Below are 19,622 nucleotides of genomic sequence, written 5' to 3' on the forward strand. Positions count from 1 at the left end.
ACACACACACACACACACACACACACACACACACACACACACACACACACACACACACACACACACTCAGTTATGTTTAGGTAATGCATGCTATACATTCTGTGCATTTGCTCAGGGCTTCTATGCATTTGATATTTCCAATTTTTGTTAACGAAATACGTAAAGGCTCAGTTGATGGCTGATACTGATGGCGATCGTGAGATGGGTTTTGTGTCACTAGTAATAATGGCAAGTAACATAAGGAATAAACTACAAGAAAAATATTACTGTACTGAAAGGATGATTATTCACATTGGGATTGACTTTTAGAAATGAAGGGATTGTATAGACTTCAATCATTCCTTCATTAATAGGGGTGAGGGGACTCTATGGCCGGAAAATGATTGTGATAGGAATCAATATTAAAGAGGACGCAGCCGAGAAAAGGTCAAGATTGCATACCTGCTGACGACGATGAGATTAAATAAGGTCTGTTTAGCACCTATGTTTTTAGCAGTTCATTTATTCATTTATTGATTTATTATACATACTCTTTCTGTTTTACACCTTGTACTTCTTGCTTGCTATTTTTATGTCAACACAGATTGTATTTGTAGTTTACAGGAATATTTTAACGTGCCAAATACAGATATAAACTGATAAAGAATAAGATCTTGGGAGCTTCCTTCGCCGACGAGTTATGAAAAGAAAAAATGATAACACACAAGAGCAACAAGATTATTAGTTGCTAAAAGGCGGGGGGAGAGAGAGAGAGAGAGAGAGAGAGAGAGAGAGAGAGAGAGAGAGAGAGAGAGAGAGAGAGAGAGAGAGAGAAGGGGGGGGCGGAGGGGGGGATTAGCTTATTTTTGGAGGACGATGAGCCTGTACGAGACAAGAGACCAAAACAAAATGAAAGCATGGCAAATGTTAGACACCTAACTGCTAAAGCAAAATCATCCATGCCCGAGCTAGCTTAAAAACGATAAACTTGAACGGGATAGACACAAGAGCATGACGAGGACGTGCAGTAAGGAAAAAAGGAACTAATTGCGCTAGTAAAAAAATCTAAGAGCAAGTGTCGGACCGAGAGGATGGGCGAGCTTGCTTACCTGTTCACGACGATAAGATTGAACGAAGCCTTCCTCTTGTGGCAGTGGCAGAGATGGAAGGCCCCGTAGATGATAGGGTTGACCAGACTGTTGGACATCCCGAAGAAGAAGATGCCAGACTGGAGCTCGGCCGCAACCTGACAGGGAGAGAGTGGGATATAGCGTAGAGTAGTGAGATATAGCGGGAGAAGACAGGGATGTAGTGGGAAGTGTATATGGATTTTTCTCACTTCATACAAAAGGAAGAGTAGTGGGATATAGCTGGGAAAAGTATACGGATATATCAGTCTGTACAGGGGAAGAATGGAATAGTATAGCCGGATATAGTGGGGAAAGGTTTACGGATAGTTTCGCTATCTTTAATCTGTTTTTCTTTCACTGTGTCCATATTTATAAATTGTCTCCCTCTCAGTCAAACAGCAGGTGTCGCCATTCATCCCTCAGACATTTTTCATTTTAAATTTTATTATTGGTTAATTTCATTACTTAATTTTTGTTGATTTTTACATCTTTTTCTTTTTTAGTACCTTTAGCTGGAGTACGCAGAGAGAGAGAGAGAGAGAGAGAGAGAGAGAGAGAGAGAGAAGTCTGAGTAGCATATACTGTATATCTGCGCATTTGTAACCGTTCTAGCGCATAATTCCACCCAACCCAACCTCAGACGTAGATCCTCTCACAGAGAAGTTGTCTTACGGTCACTGGAGAAGACCCGAGATTGGATTCCTTTGAAGTGTACAGTTCACCTTGGGAGAAATTGGTCCGGGGAGAGTCTGTGGGTTGTTTATGAGAGAGAGAGAGAGAGAATAGAAACCATCTCCTTTGTTGTTCGTACTATGTTTTTTTTTTTTCTAGTTTTTTTTCTTTTTCAATGTGTGTGTGTGTGTGTGTGTGTGTGTGTGTGTGTGCAGTTTGAGACAAGCTAAGGTCAAAAACTTTACCCTGAAGTCTGAATCCTAATCGCTGAACCATTAATAATTCTCGCTTCCTCTTCCAGGCAGACGAAGGATCATGAATTTTTATCAGGTGCTCATTTTGTAAACGGAAGATGCAGTATTCATTTCCTCTTTCTCATCGTCATTTCCATATTCATTCACTTTCTAAATTTTAAAGTGGTGATTGAGAGAATGGGAGATGCATTTTCATTCTGTCTTTTATCAGTAGACTCCCATTCTCTTTTCCTCGCTTATATGAAAAATAAGATATTCGTCCCAGTGTTAATAATAATGGTTTAGATAATGCCAATAAATTAAATATCATCGTAGAGGACACACACACACACACACACACACACACACACACACACACACACACACACACACACACACACACACACACACACACACACACACACACACACACACACACACACACACACACACACACACACACACACTCTTCCTGGTTCGACCAAGGACTAAAAACAGCCAGCTTGTGGGAAATATTTTGTTCCCAACTTAGGGTCTGAGGAATTAAAAAGTGAGAGGCAATGAGGCGGAGAGAAACCGAGGTGAGGAAGAAACTGGAGGAGAGAAGGAAGTGAGGAAAGAAGCGAGGAGAAGAGAGAAGCTGGAGAGAGAAAAAAAAAAAGTGAGGCGAGAACGAAAGACAGGATGCTAGAGACGATGGGTAAGGAAAGGAGAGAAATCAGAAGAATGAAAGAAGAGAGGAGAGGGGAGAAGCTGAAGGATAGACATAAGTGAGGGGATGAGAGAATGGAAGGGTTAGAAGAGGAGAGAGGAGAGGAGGGAGAAGGAAAGAAGGGAGGCTGGAGCAGAAGTAGTGGTCAGGATAGGGGAGTGGTTGAAGGAGAGACAGGAGTAGGAAGAGGAGAGAAGCAGAGCAGGTGGAAAGAAAGGAAGAAGTAGAGGAGAAAAGACAAGCAAAGGGAAAATAACAGAGTGGAGAGAGAAAGAGAGTTACTATTTTTTGCCGGAGTCCGAAGTTTTTCAGGCTATTGGATTTTCTCTGAAGCATATTATTCTCTCTGTCTGTCTGTCTGTCTGTCTGTCTGTCTGTCTGTCTGTCTGTCTGTCTCTCTCTCTCTCTCTCTCTCTCTCTCTCTCTCTTTTTCCACCACACTTTTTCCCCCCATCCGTTTCTCCCTTACCATCCCCAGCTTCCTCCGTCTCTTCCCCCACCACCAAAAACCGCGAAAGAGTGATGGAGTGGGCGTGAGGTGAGCCAAGTTGTGGGCAGATAGCCTTGTCTAATGGCCATTTGGAACGTCTGGTTAGTTAAGGACAGTTATTACACAGCTGCCTGGCCATTTAGTTTTGTCTGTTAGCCGTAAGGGAGAATTACTAGGCATTGGAGCGGGCATTTAAAGGCTTTTAGAAAGCTCAGACATTGCTGTGAGCTGTTCAAGAAATATTATTTGGCTGTAAAAAAAGAAAAGAGACATATCAAGCCAGTGAGTGAATGGTACTTGTTCCATTGAAGCTTTAGACACAGATATACCGTCTTTCAAGAAACACCACAACGCCATTCAGACACTAAGGGACCTCGGCCACTCAGATATCCCGGCCATTCAGAATCTCGGCCACTCAGAGACCTTGCCCCTTCTGGTGGTAGGACGCGCGTAAAGTTAGCAGTTTATGAAGGGCCAGACGTTTATTGCAGTCGCTTACTTCCCCATGATTTCTTGTTTGTGTCTAGGGGTATCCAACTCTTCTCGCCACTCTTTTCTATTCCCTATTTTTTTCTGTTTCTTTTTCTTACTGTTTTGCCTTCCCTTTTGTGTCTTCCTTCATTCTCTGACACGTTTATTTTAATCTTTCTTCTCCTCCTCCTCCTCGTTTTTCTCCACCGCTTTCATCCTCTTTTTTCCCGTTCGTTTGTCAACCGTATTAGCCTATCCGTTTTCTTCTTTTCATCTCCCAGGCTTTTCTTTTCCTTTCTTTAGTGTTTTCTTCTCACTGTTATTTCTTTCTACATTTCCTGTCTTCCCTTTCTCCTTTGCGTCTGATTCATCTGTTTGATCTACCTCATATTTTAATCCCTCCCCCTTTTTTTCTCCTCTCCCTCCACTCTTAAACGAATAAAATCGTCTGGTGATAGCAAAAATAAATAAAAAGGTAAATGACATCATATTTAAAAGACTGACTGCCATATATTCTCACATCTGAAGTTAACTATCCATTTTTAACCACAGTATTATTCCTTAGGACAAATTGCTGCTAAAAAGGTTATCTGTTTCACCTCTAGTATGTATTAGTTTTTAATATTATTGTTATGTATTTTTGCTGCATTCAGATGATTATATTCAGTATATTGGAGACGTTCCTGGTGTCCTCCATCTTCCCCAGTTAATACCCTAAATCATTCGTAATTACCAAACCATATCCCACGTAATTGGCCATCGTATTATCTCATCCCCTTCCTCTTCATCCTTTTCTTTTTCCTCTCCTTCCTTTCAGTTTTCTAGGGTCCGTTACTCATTATATCTTTATCTATCTATCTATAGCTGTCTGTTTATCTATTGTTTTCTACATTTGTAATAACATTCTATAGTTTTCGTTTCTTCTCATTTTCCCACCTTAGTTCTATATTCATTACTTCCGTGGTACATCCTGAATATGCTTTCCAATAACAACAACATCAACAACAACAACAATAATAACAATAATAATAATAATAATAATGATAATAATAATGATGATGGTGTTAATTCCTCTCTCCATTGCCCTCTTCTCCTCGTTTTGCCTCCGTGTCCCCTTTCATGGCTTTCAGTTTTCTCCTTTTTTAATATTTTCTTTTCAGCAACATACCTCGGCTTGTTTTCTTCTGTACTGGATTACTTCTTCCATTATTTCCTTCCTGATTTTTTATATACTTATCTTTGTAATCCCATCTTTTTTGTACGACTTGTTATCTGACCAGTTCACTCGATTTCATCTCTCTCTCTCTCTCTCTCTCTCTCTCTCTCTCTCTCTCTCTCTCTCTCTCATCTTCTGCAGCCTTCCTTTCATTATTCACTTTTTTTTTCTCTCACTTTCCCAGTTTTTCCCTGTGAAGTGTGGAGCCGAGAATTTCAAAAGCTTGGATGATGGAGTAAAGGTATGTGTGGCCCAGTTTCCTTTGCACTTTGATAGTTCTCCAGCCTTTCTGTTTCCTATTACAAGATCTTCCCACCCCTTGGATAAATGGAAAAGGTTATGGTGATATTATTATTATTATTATTATTATTATTATTATTATTATTATTATTATTACTACTACTACTACTACTACTACTACTACTACTACTACTACTACTACTACTACTACTACTGTTATCATTATTATTATTGTTATTACAACAACAACAACTACTACTACTACTACTACTACTGCTGCTGCTACTACTTTATAATTATTATTTATTATTATTATTATTATTACTGTATTATTATTATTATTATTATTATTATATTTCTCTCCACCTTCTCACTCCCTTAGCATTATCTTTCCAGCATCTTACATTCTCCATTCTCCCTTGTAATACTCACGTCATCCTCCACTGTAGTAAACATAAAGATGATCATCATGAGGTAGTAAGGCGTCCAGCAGATAATGAAGGCCAAGACGATGACCAGAGAGATCCTTAGTGCCCTCATCTTGGCCTTCCTGAGCAGCCGCCTCCTGTTGAACTCCGGACAGGTGTTCCCCAAGGTGGTACGCTCGCTCCTGAACACTTTTTCACTTCCTGTCAAAGAGAGACGACAGTGGAGGGGTTAAGTTGTGGAAGGAGATAGATAGAAAGGCACATAAATAGATAGATAGGTAGATAGGCAGTAACGGCTCCTGTTGAACTCAGGACAGGTGATTCCCAAGGTGGTACGATCGCTTCTGATCACTTTCTCGCTTTCTGAGAGAGAAAGAGAAGACAGAGAATTAGGGACAGAAGACGGAGAATTAGGACTAAGCTGTGTTGTGGAAATAGACAGACAGACAGACATAGATTTGCCTCTGTTGAACTCCAGACAGGTGTTCCTCAAGGTAGCATGCTCGTTCTGGAACAATTTCTCGTTTTCTGTCGATGAGAGTGTGAATCAGAAAAGGAAACTTACTTTTTGCCACGCTGATAGACTGAAAAAGATCGATAAACCGATAATACATAGTCGGGAAGACAAGGTTACAGACGGAAGAAGAGTGAGCAGTTTAAGGAAAGGGGAATGGAAATGAGAATGTGAATTTAGAAGTAGAAGAAGGGAAGACGGAGGGCTGAGAAGCGAGCGAAGTCAGGAATAGAGAAACGCAGGGAGGAAGAGCATAAATAAATCCTCTCTCCGATGCAGTGAAAGAATCGAAGACGAGAGAGAGAGAGAGAGAGAGAGAGAGAGAGAGAGAGAGAGAGAGAGAGAGAGAGAGAGAAGCAATCGGAATAGCGGAGAGGAAGGAATTTATTGCACGAAGAAAGAGTGATATGGAGTAAAAGAAATAGAGTTGCTGTAAATTAAAGAAAAGAAGATACATCTTCCCTCACACACACACACACACACACACACACGCACACGCACACACACACACACACACGGAGAGAGAGAGAGAGAGAGAGAGAGAGAGAGAGAGAGAGAGAGAGAGAGAGAGAGAGAGAAAGGGGAACTTTAAAAGCGAAAGAACATTTTGCAGAATCAGACGAAGCGCTTCTGTAACTTGGAAGGAAATGTTGCCCTTTACTACGATGACCTAATCTGCCTCATTTTTATCAGTTTTATAATAGCCAGGGAAGATTCTGGGACCGAAGGAGGTAGTATTAGCCTCAGTTAACGCTTTCGTTCTAATGGCTTATCGTTGTAGTATATTGCGATCTCTAAACGATTTGTAGGAATGGTCTCTTTACTTAATCGCTAGAATCAGTCGCCATTAACTTTTCCACTCCAACTACTTCTCTTGCGTTCAGCCTTGCTAATTGCATACAGTATACTATACTTAATAGAACTCCTTATGCAGAAATGCTCAGAAATAATCTCCCTTTATCCCATGGCAGCGGTGAAGACATACTTGCTTATTTCTGCCACTGGCTTAGAAGAGAACCATCACTGTGAAGTTGTTAAAAAATGAAAAATACTGGCATTGTCTTGAACGTGATAGTTGTTATTGAAAAAAAGAAAGAATATACGCAAAGAAGGTAAGAAAAGAGACTAGGGAATAAACTAAGGTGATTGCAATGAGAGGTAGACATATATATTTACATGCTAACACTCTAGAACAACTGTAGTACTCAGGTTCAGCTAATGCCAGACAATTTAATTAAACGGAGAGTAAGTCATCGAAGCGAGGAGTCAGTGCTTTCACCATTAATCTTCTCAGTCATAATAACTCAAGATCAGAACTCAATTGCCAGATTCCACTTAAAGCCAGAAGATAATATTCATCTGAGAGTGGGTCATGGGAGCGTTTTAGTCTTAAATTGATCACAGAGATAAGCATAAGTTAATATACAAAAATTAGATATATGGAATTCAAGAAAAGAGAGAAAAAGAGTGAAAAAGGAAGTAGTAGTATAAAAAAGGAGTGAGGTAATTTATATAGTTAGAAATGAGCATAAATTCACTTAGATAGACAAATTCATATTCATATCCCAGTGTATTGGCTGTCAAAGTTAAATTGACTAAGGATAATTTGGTATGAAAGATGATGAGAAAAGATTGGTGTGAAAAATGATGGGAATAAAATTAATGACGAAGGTAAGAAAAGAGAACAAGGCATTGCATAGCCATTAACTTCCACGAAAATACGCTGTTATATGTGCTTATTTCTCCTGGTAATAGCAAATGAACGTAGCGAAGGGTAACTCGATATACGAGTACAATATAGGAAAAGGAGGATTTAAATGAGGAAGAAAATAGGGAAGAGAATAAGAAAGCTAATGAGAGTTATAGCTAAATGTAACTTCACATGCCGAAAAGAAGTTAAAATATACATGCTCATCTCTTGCTGCAGCTGCGAATAATAAGAAAGGTAGGAAGGAAAATACGGAGGGGAATACTTCATTATAATTACCGCTAAATTTAGAATGACATGAAATTTAGATGTACATGCTTATTTCGTAGTGCAAAGCCGAATGAAAGCTACAGACGGACAACTGAGTACGTAGGATAAGGAAATATAAGAAAATATAAAAGAAAACAGAAGGAATATTGAGAGGACTGAATAACAGCCAAAAAAAAAAAAAAGTTCAGATACACATGTTCGTTCCTCTCTTCAAAGTGCGAATGAAGATTACCTAAAGACAACTTAGTACGTTGGATCAAAGGGAAATGGAAGACTATATCAGTGAGGGATGGAGGGAGATCGCTACATGGAAGGAAGTGAGAGGGAGAAATGGCGGTGCATCTGCTCTTCAATATTTATTGGTCTGAGGCGGGCAAAGCGTTGAGGAGGGGATTGCATAGGATTGGGAGGGTTGGAGAAAAAATGGCGATATGTTGGGGAAGTGGGGAAGGAAGGGCAAGTAAAGGTGGGGTACATGGGTGAGGTGTGTGTGTGTGTGTGTGTGTGTGTGTGTGTGTGTGTGTGTGTGTGTGTGTGTGTGTGTGTGTGTGTTTCCTGGGAACCATGTTTACATGCATTTGGATTCAAGAGGAGCAGCCATGTGTGAAGTAATTTCCTAAAGGAGATTGTTGCTTGCCTGCGGGGTTAGATAAGTATTTTCCTGTTTGTATCGCAAACAGCAACAAGTTTTTAAATGGTCTTGTAATAGTAGAGCTTAGGTAGACTTAGGAGCAGATGAAGAGAATATTTTGTAAAGCAGTATCTTAATTGTGTAAGAGGGTCCCTGAGAATTGCAATGTATTATCTCTGTGTGCTAACATGGACTTACACGATACTGTAATTGAAGGTGGTGGGCAGACGAGCAGCAATAGAAGAGAATATTGTGCCTGCTAATCAGACTCATAATGGTAATGTAGGGTGCCTGCGACTTGCACTGCATTGTGTCCTTGTGCATGTATAACATTACTCTAGGAAATTGGAACATGCCTTCAAGTGAGCCTGCAAGAAAAGGGAACTTGAGCAGAGAAATTCCTTTACTCTTTCCGTCAGATCACTTCTTTCCTTTCACACTCTGTATTATCATTTTCTTTTTTATTGTTTTTACTACATCTCCGAACCGGCAGACGAATGTCTTTTCTTTTTCTTTTTAAGGAGAAATTTCGAGCTGGGGGAACTAGAGGTAGCCTTAATCAACCCAGTCAATACTATTAATCCTTCCTGGGTTGAGTGCAGGAATAAAACGGAAACAACACATTCCGGCTACACGAGAAAAAGGAGACTAAGGGTGGTGCTTGCAGGTTGAACAAGATAGGGTGGTCTGTGTATACCGTGCCGAAGGGGTGGACATATAGGAATCTCAGTTGGTATAATCACAAAATAATCTTCGCACAGAACATTAAAAGTCTCTTCTTCTTTTCTTTCCCCAGGGTGGAATTTGTAGGTGTACCATTGGTCGCGGGAAACCTGTTATCTTTAACCATGAGCGAGTTAGCGTGGTTAGCAGAGAGCATCTAATGACCACAAGGACGCAAGTTCAAATTTCCTCTGAGCATGTGACTGGACTATACCAATTCATCCTCAGCCAGCCTAGTAAGGTATGGATGACCCCTCTCCTTCCTACAGTTAGTTTTTTTTTTTTTTTACCTGCCGTGGCTGCTTGAAGTTCACTGTGTCTAAGTGAAGTGGTAGGCATGAGTTTCCTTGGTTACTAGTCAAATCAACGCTTTAAGCTGACTAAAGCTATCCTCCAACTGAACTAAAATGAGGTTAAGGTTTTTGAGTTAGAACAAATAGTGCAATAGTAACCAGAGAGACGCAGGTTCACATATTTTTCTGGGTATTTGATTGGACCGTGCTAACTCCTTCGTACTCAGCGTAGTGAGGTAAGCACAATCACCTCCCTCCTGTAATCGATTTTCTTTCACCTGAGAGAACTGGGTAACTCCTACGACTTGAATACTAACTTGTGGTTGCTTCATATTCAGTGAGCCTTGCTTATGAAGTAAGAATGAGTCCGCTTGGATATTATATGCCTGTTTGTACCTGATACAACTGGGCCATTTTCGCAGCCTGAGTACTTAGTTGTGGTTGCTTGAAATTCAGTGAATCTTACGGAAGTAGGAGTGAGTTTTCTTACTATAAAGCTTACTCTCTATCTCTGTCTATCTATCGCCAGACGCCTTTATCCTGTAAAGGGTGTAAACAAACATTTCACCTCCATGTCGCCCTGTCCCCTGTCATTTTTCTGCCCACCCCACAACTCACGCCTCCATTCTCATATACCTTTCTGCTCCATCTCTCCATCTCATCCTCAATCTCCTCCCTGCTCTCTCCCCCTCATTTGCTTTTGCTTGAGGAGTAGTTCCTGGTTGTATGATATTCGAAGAATCTGGGATATGAGGTGGAAATAAGTCTCGTTGATCACTAGCCTAATTGACCATCCAGCCTGACTACATTTGGTCATCAACTGAGCTGAAAGGGGTTAGGGAAATTCGTCATGTCAGAACAGACGCTCTGATGGTGAAATTCATCCCAGGTATGTAATGGACTGACCTTGGTGATGATGATGATGGTGATGTCATTAACTCGACCTCTAACTGGTGTTGTTAATCCCATCAAAATGACATATGTTTTATTCGTACTATCTTCATACGATTTTATATAACTTGCGATGAACCTCTAGTAGTGTAGGGATTAAATAAGAATCTATCTGACTATAGTTCAAAATTTCTCCCCTTAGCTGAATATTATTGTTGAAGATAACAAGAGTAACAAAAAATTTAGGAAACTAACATGAACAGGGTTGATCAACATCCCTTCTCATGCCACGGAAACTTTTTGACCAAACTTTCCGCTTAACTCCTGATTTTTTTTCTTTTGTTGTTTTCAAGGCAAACTTTATGCAAGGAAAAAAGCTTGAAAGTGAAGCCTGAGGTCGTCAACAACATCTTCCAGTGGGTCGTAGTTTAGATATCGTAATGCCTCTTCACTTGCGATTTATTCTACACATTACACCTCACTGTCCTCTTGTATGTTACTGATCCAAGCTGTGACGATGTTTTTGACTGATTGGGGTAGATATAACCTTAACTAATCCCTTCTGTGCTAGGGAAGTCTTGTGAATGAAATCGTCTTGTGGAAGCAGGAATATACTTGAAAGGGTTGACGGAAGTATGGCCCTTTACGTTGTTATCGTATATGCAGTTTCCTTAAATAATACTTCACTAGACGCTCACCGGGCTTTACCTCATGTGTAGTGGGGACGGCTCAGTTGGCTGGTGTGGGCATGGGTGTGTCAGTGGAAGTGGAAAATGAATAAATGATGCAGTTTGGACATTGATAACGTTGACAGAGAAAACGCCTGGCAGAGTGGAAGAGAAGTGTTATATGTGGACCACCCTGCACTGCTGGTACTGTGTAAACACTTGCTGTCCAGCTCTCTCCGTCCCCATTCTATCGCCGATTATATATACCGAGAAATCTATCCAACTATCTCCACTCCTCGGTCTATCATTGCCCAGTGCTTGCCATTTATCCAGGTATCTCCACATCCCAGTCTATCGCTGTCTATCGCTATCTGTCCACATACCTGGTCGTTTGTCCAGCTATCTCCGCCTCACAGTCTCTCCCAAGCAGATCAGGTAAACTTCCAAGGCTCTCTCACTTTAAGCCATCCTCTTTGCCAGCTTTCGAGACCGTAAGACTTCCCCCCCCCCTCTCTCTCTCTCTCTCCCGTCATATCTTCCGCAAAAGACATACCGCACAAAAGAGGTCTTGGAAGTAGGATATTTTTAAAGCTGGAGATACGTACACAACACATTCCGTACACAACACATTCCATACACAGCATATCCCGTACACAACACATCCTGTACACAGCACATTCCGTACACAACACTTAATGCACAACATATTTGATGCACATCACATTCAATACAGAGTGCAGTTTCTGCGCGCATACATTTCCACACAGCATCGTTCACAGGTTTCGCTTACTTACACACACACACACACACACACACACACACACACACACACACACACACACACACACACACACACACACACACACACACACACACACACACACACACACACACACACACACACACACACACACACACACACACACACACACACACACACACACACACACACACACACACACACACACACACACACACACACACACACACACACACACACACACACACACACACACACACACACACACACACACACACACACACACACACATGGGCAAGATTATCGTAAAACAGGATACACTGCGATAAAAGAACATGTATGCGACACTCTACGCCAAGCCTTACACTCGAGCAAACTTGTTCACGCCGAGTGTCAGGGCTCAGATTTTAAGTGAGCAATAAAGTTTGTCTGTGCCACTGTTCTCTCTCTCTCTCTCCCTCTCTCTCGTTCTGCCCTTCTTACCCCCACCTTCTTCTGTCTTCCTCTCATCTTCCATCGATTTTCCGTCTTTAACTGCCTCTCTTCCTCAACTCTTGTTTCTTCCTTCCTCCCATTGTTCTTTTTCATGCCTGCGTCTTTTCTTTCCTTCACACACACACACACACACACACACACACACACACACACACACACACACACACACACACACACACACACACACACACACACACACACACACACACACACACACACACACACACACACACACACACACACACACACACACACACACACACACACACCATTAATGCGTTTTTAATTGCACTTTTTCTCATATGCATAAAATCTTCCTCTATCTTACTTTTGTCAGCCATCACATTTTTTCTTTTTCCTCTCCGTTGTTTCTTTCTCTCATCAGTATTCCATTTTATTCTATTTATTTCTCTGCCGTACAAGGCCGATATATGTAGTTTTATTCTGGTGAAGAGATTGTCAAAAAACGATGATTATGATGAGATTTTTGAAAATTGTCGATATTATTCTATTGCCCATGCTGTTTTTTGTATTCGACTGCGTATGAATTTGGCTCTTCATTCCTATAGGCCTTACAATTTTCGTGCGTGCCACTCACTTTTACATGTCATTAGTTAAGGGCTAATATATACCGTCAGTGTTGAGGCTGTGCAAAGGCTGTCTCACTCAGGACTGGTATAAAGGTATTGCTGGGTAGCCTACGCTTTTTTGAGATTTCGGTGGGTCATGCAGAAGTCAGTAAGTTTCATCACTAAACAAGAAAATCAAGTCATAACATATTCCATCCTTGAAGTGGAGAAAGATACATAAAGAGAAGCCAGGAGCAGCAAGAAGATGAACCCTGAAAAACCTCCCCGTCCCCCATTTCCTCAGCAAATTGAGAGGAGAAAACAAAAGTGTCTCCGTAAACTCCCTCGTGAAAGCAGAGAATACAGGGCACGTGGCAAGACAAAAGACAGCAGTTTATTCCCGGGCGGAGATCATGGGTGGGAACAGGAGGAAGGGAACGCACCGCTCCTTTGTCGAACCCAGTCTTCCACGTATGTTTGTCTTTTTCTAATCCTTTTTTTTTTTTTTTAAATTTATTCTCATCTTTTAGGCATTATGTGCTGGTTTTGTATATTGTGTTTGTATATTTTTAGATCGCCCTGTAGAAGCAACCTCAAATAACCATCAAACATGTATCCAATCTCCCAACTATTTATTGTAATTTTTTCCATTTATTCGTGTATACTAGGATTCTTGCATTCGTAAATTTTATTATGTGTATTTTATTTTTTCTAGATTATCCTTTAGAAATAATCTCTTAACCCTTAAGCACTAATCCTGTCTCCCAACAAAATCGTTTATTTTCTCATGTTTTTCTATTTTTCGCGTCCCCTAGGCTTTTTGCGTTCCTTAGCTATGTTTGTATATTAGACCGTCTATTAGAAATAAGTTCCATTAACATTTAAGCACGAGGACGAACCTAGTGAAAGAAGAAGTCAATCTAACCCTTTCTTTATCGCTTCTTTATGTCCTGTATATGCAAATCCTTCCATCATCCTCCAGTCAGTCTTTGTTTCCATAACTATTTTCCCTTACATTTTCTCTCTACTGCTTCTCTATGTTAAGCATGAGGACGAGAAGTAAAAAAATATATCCCTTCCCTGCTTTGTGCATATGCTAATCCTTCTGTCATCCTCTTCTCAATCTTTGTTCGATAAGTTTTTTCCCATTTACTTTTCTCTCCTTTGCTTCTCTGCCCATGCATTCTCAAAGACTCGTGGGATCGCCTCATGATTACTTTATGGAACTCTTACTTTCACGGTGTCGAGCCTGAAGACTGAGTAGAAATTGCAAAGACGCTTGGCACACTGAACTTAGATGACTTGCCGGTTCACCTTGATCTATGGTTATCACGTAAAAGCAAGGCTTGAAAGGAATGACATTAATATCTGATGAATATCGATCAGAAACTTCTCAAGAAATTAAGAAACGCCAGTCTAGCATCTTCGAACTTGAAGTGAAAAGTTTGTTAAAAATGAAATGCGACTTCAGTGTGATTGATCCCGCCTTGACGACCCCATCTCTTCATCCATCTTTCACTCCATTACCCATCTCTCAGTCTATCCAATAATGTCTTATAAAGTTCATCATCCACCCATCCCATTGACATAAAAGCCTCGTCATTAGTGTCCTCTGTCTGTCCATCTCTTCATCCATCTTTAACGTCAACCTTATATCCAGTATCATGCTGTATGAGTTTCTTCTTCCACCCTCCACTTCAACATAAACCCCCAGAATATTTATGTCATTAGCGTTCCCGTCATCTGTCCACCATTTCATCATCCACGTCTTTTTTCATCCATTTGTCTGTCAGCTACCTTTCCATCCTTCCATCATAAACCAGTTTCATTTTCCCATTATGATCTGTGTTCCCTTCATCATTACTTTACGTTCTTTATTCAACATTCACTACAAGTTTCAAGACTTGGGGAACGATGTTAGTGAAGGCCAAGGAGAAATTGGTAGGACATTGCAAGTAAACTTAAAAATGTCAGATACCGGATGAAATAATACTTCTGCTCCAACATTCTTCAATGTCCATCTTCATCCACAGACGAAGACTGTCCCTGAATTCTCATATTTTGACAAGTTTCTCCTAGGTCATGAAAACAGGGATGTCCTCGATCCCATAAATGTCAAAGGACGCGAAATCATCACTACTATATCTTTCTCGCCTTTACCCAAGAGTACTTCACAAAGGGAGTGGCCTTGGTTACGTGGAAAGGTTGAGACTCTCCTTTATGACATTCTTCACCCGGTCTCTTTGTCTTGCCGTCGGAGCTCCAGTTTCTCATCTCCTTCTGGGGTCGGTCGGGCGGGCGATTTAGGCGTGTGGTTTTCCTCAAGGGTATTGTGTTGCCAAGTTGATAGCATTATATTTTAGGGTTTCCTTTTGTTCGAGTTTACTGTGTCTCGGGTTTCGTGACAGTGGCAGTTGTTTATTGGTGTGTGATGGTCCGCGCTGTTGTTTCCATGTTGTTTATGGCTGCTGCTGCTGTTTTTATGTATTTGATTAGTATTTTTAGTGTTATTATCAGTATTGTAATGATAACATTTCCATTCCCGTGACTTATAAATCACTCCAAAGTAGAGTACAGTCGCCTAGAGGTAGCAGGGATACATATAATATAAGATACGTATAGGACTGAATGGTTTAAAATGAATATTTTGTCATAAACACTAGACACTTACATACAGCATTGCTGAAGGGCTGAAATTGGAGATGAAGGCAACCAGGAGAATGAGGAGGGTAAAAATGGCAACTGTTGACCGTATTATACTCCCATCGAGATGCAGGGGTCAGAGACAAAGTAACCATAATCTATTATATTTAAGGGTGAATGACCACCCAACTTCCGCAGATAGCACTATGTAGTGAAAAACCCACATTCATTTATTCTGGACCAAACCAATGGAAAGCCGTCACTCCAGCTCGACCGTTCTACCCATTAGGTTTGCCGGTGAAGCTCGAAGTAAGCTAACCATTTTACCAGCCTATGACCAGATTACTCACTGTGTAGGATGATGAAAGTGCAAATAGGTGACGAGGAGGGTGAGGAGGGACAGCACGACAAGTATGAGGTGGGACAGCACGAAACTAAACATTTTCTCAGTCTGAAGTATGTAAACATAGCTCCATGATGTTCTTATAAATTATTCCATGCACGACCAAGTTAGTCATTGTGTAGGCTGATGATTGCAGTCATAGGTGACGAGGCGGAAAAGTGAGAGGCAGCACGAAACAAACTAAGCATTATTCTCCACTCTGAATTAGAACTTTTTCCAGATAACCAAAATACTCACTGTGTAGAGTGATGAAGGTGGAGACATAGGTGACGAGGAGGATGAGGAGGGGCAGCACAAACATACACAGAAGGCTGAAGATTCCGTATGCTTGCTCGACCCAGGCGTGTGTGTATATCCCATAGGTGACACACTGATAGAAGTCCTCAATGAAGGGCCCTTTCATGACGTGGAATACTAAAACCTGTGGGGGAGATAAGAGAGAGACGGGTTAGGTGCTGGGGGACGAGAGAGAAACTGGGATTAGGTGAGGGGAGATGAGAGAAAGACAGGTTAGGTGCGGGGGATGAGAGAGAGACGGGTTTGGTGCTGGGGATGAGAGAGAGTGGGTTAGGTGCTGGGGATGAGAGACTGGGATCAGTTGCGGGGGATGAGAGAAAGAGAGACTAGGGTTAGTTGCTTGATGATGACTTGAAGGAAAAGAAGGGAAAAGGGTTTGTGTTGGCTTTGATTTTGGTGTTGCTGCTGCCGTTGATTGTGATGATGGTGATGATGATGATGGTGGTGATTCAAGAGGTAGCAGAGCGAGGGAAGCGATAAGAAGAAAAAGGGCGCTGAGAGAGCGTACTGTAGTTACTAAAATATAATATCTGTACACCGTGAGACTTCATCCCGGCATTCAGACTTTCAAGTCCTCAGGGTTAGGACTGGTAGGAGGAGAGCTGCAGAGGGACGAGAATAGATGAACTGGATGTACTGTCTTTTCTGTGGCATGAATGAAAGCTTGTGTCGAGGATGGGCCCAAGGGGAGGAGGAAGGGTTGGAGGAATGAGGGTGGGCTTTGTGTGTGTGTGTGTGTGTGTGTGTGTGAGAGAGAGAGAGAGAGAGAGAGAGATGCACTATTCACACAGACAAGAGGTAGGAGAGCAAGAGAAGAGAAAAGAAGACGAAAAACATGTTGAGAAGAGAGGAGACTTCAGGACAAGAGAAAGCCCAAACAAAGAGAGCAAGAATTAGAGCGCGAGAAAGTGTAAAGAAAGAGAGAGGGAGCGCAGGAAACAGAGGGAGTGAAGGAATCAACAATGTAATTAAAGAAAAAAGAAAAAAAAAAAAGATACTGTTTTGAGATACGGCGCTTAAAAAAAAGAAAGATAATCCTATGCAAAAGCTTTCTAAAATGAATGAAGAATTTCAAAAAGATTTTGTAATAATTATGACATGATAATTAACTCTATTAGTACGATGAGGTATTGTGTATTAATTAAGCGGCCATCAGACGATTTATTATGTCACCAGACGATTTTATTAAGACATGGCCTTTAGTAATATTTTTGAAACCCAATATAATAGTGTGGAGATAGAAAGAATAAAATTCAAATGACCTCCTTGAAATGAAGCAAGAAAGAATAGGATTTAAATTACGTCCTTGAAATGAAGCGGTTACGATAATGAATAACCGACGTAAAGGATGAAGAGCGCGCGCGCGCGCGCCCACACACACACACACACACACACACACACACACACACACACACACACACACACACACACACACACACACACACACACACACACACACACACACACGCACGCACGCACGCACGCACGCGCGCGCGCGCTTGAAGTACGAAGGAGGTGAGATAAGAGGAGAGGAGAGAATGACAAAGGGTTCAATGACTGAAAAACACTGGTCAGGTTGCTAATGTTTTCTTCGTCCGTATAAGATAAATCTGAATCATAATTACGAAAAGGCAATGGAACATAAGTATATTGTATGGATCCCGGCTCAGAGGAATGGGAAAAAAAAAAAAAATCTTTGGTGAGTTTGCTCTAGCCTGACAAAGATCCCAAATCCTTGTTCAGCTCAGTCGGTGATTTTTTATTTTTTTAATGCAAGGAAGAAGGAACCAAAGACCAGGAGTCCGTAAGATTGTTCTCTCCAAGAAAAATAACAAAATAACAGAGAGCCAGATTCAAGATCCGTTCGTTTCGAGATGCCTGGACACAGTGCGTTTAAAAGACTGGAGGTATTCGAACTGGGGGACTGATTTAAGTTGTAACCAAAAAGAAATTTATTCCTGCCTCATTGTTAAGGCTCATCTAATTCCTTGCAACCATGATTTTAATACTGAACTCGTGGGAGTGGCCCATTTCCCTCAGTTGAAAAGAAACCGATTGTAACAAGAACTAATCTATCTATCTATAGTCAGACGTCTTAATCCCGCAAGGGGTGGCTACAAACAAATCGCCCCCCTGTCGCCCTGTCCTCTGCCATTTCGCTGCTCTGTCCCCAACTTACATCTCCTCTCTCATATACCTCTCTACTCCACCCTCCTCCTCCTCGGTCTCCCCGTACCTCTCCCCCCTTCCAGGTCACTCACATACGCTCTCTTAGTTAGTCTCTTTCAGCTGGATTTTCCTTGACCCTCCTAAAAATATATTTTAATTGAGAGGCAATTTATCACAGGCTAGGTTTTGAGTCAGTGACCAGAAAAACATGAAAACATATACCTTTCAGACTACCCATGGTTTACCATTAGGATTTGCTCTGAACAGCCCCTTACAGCGGAATGAAAGAGTGGGTTGAAATCCAAATGGCGCCCTGCATCGCTATCCCCCACTCTCCTTAATTACTCTCTCTCTCTCTCTCTCGTGTATCCTTATCTTTCATCCTTCATTTTCGTTCACATAGGTAATTGTCATAAATTTAAAATACTAATCATAGCCTCTTTCCTTAAATATCAATTCACGTTACTCAGGATTAGATAGAAAACACCATCTTCCTTATCTTATCTGCTTGCAATTTCCCCTAAAAGTAGAGAAGGATAGATAACTGGATCGACAAATAGCTAGATAGATAGATATTATGTATCTAGATGCAGATAGATGGATGAATGAATGTGCGGATGGGTGGATAGACGGACAAATAGTTAAGGGGTAAAATGTTCTGTCTTCACAATACACAGTTTATATTTGTGGGTATAATATCTACTAAGGTATTGGGGTTGAATATATAAGACTCTAATGATTAACATGTCTCTTGAACAGTAAAGGATTATCACATTCCGCATCGTTTTTCATTTTGCCACTCAAATATTCACTCTGATTTGGTGGTGTGGTGTTTGGCTTTTTGTGAGAAAAACAATATAGAAAAAATGAAATTTTATACTTAATTAATTTTAGGAGAATTTATTTTAACGGACCCAGATTTTGTACCTCGATTGTGCAGTGTCAGATCTGCGGGCTCGGCCACCCATATTTCACTATCAAGGCCAGAATGCGTTGAGTGAGGGAGGGAGCTGCAGT

The 19,622-nt window shown here is 41.1% G+C and overlaps 1 protein-coding gene across 1 annotated transcript in view; it reads right to left on the reverse strand.

Annotated features, from left to right (window-relative positions):
* The window catches only part of LOC145413757 (uncharacterized), a 125,855-nt gene that overhangs the window by 17,994 nt on the left and 88,239 nt on the right, over positions 1-19,622 (reverse strand). The window contains exons 2-4 of the mRNA XM_080283414.1: positions 16,377-16,560; positions 5,576-5,772; positions 1,089-1,225 (exon numbers count right to left, since the gene is read on the reverse strand). Coding sequence (XP_080139540.1) covers positions 1,089-1,225; positions 5,576-5,772; positions 16,377-16,560 — 518 coding nt within the window. The remainder of the gene's footprint in view (positions 1-1,088; positions 1,226-5,575; positions 5,773-16,376; positions 16,561-19,622) is intronic.

Source organism: Coenobita brevimanus, chromosome 97 (genome assembly GCF_032717465.1).
Source record: "Coenobita brevimanus isolate Jiangsu-jjx chromosome 97, ASM3271746v2, whole genome shotgun sequence".
Classification (NCBI taxonomy): domain Eukaryota; kingdom Metazoa; phylum Arthropoda; class Malacostraca; order Decapoda; family Coenobitidae; genus Coenobita; species Coenobita brevimanus.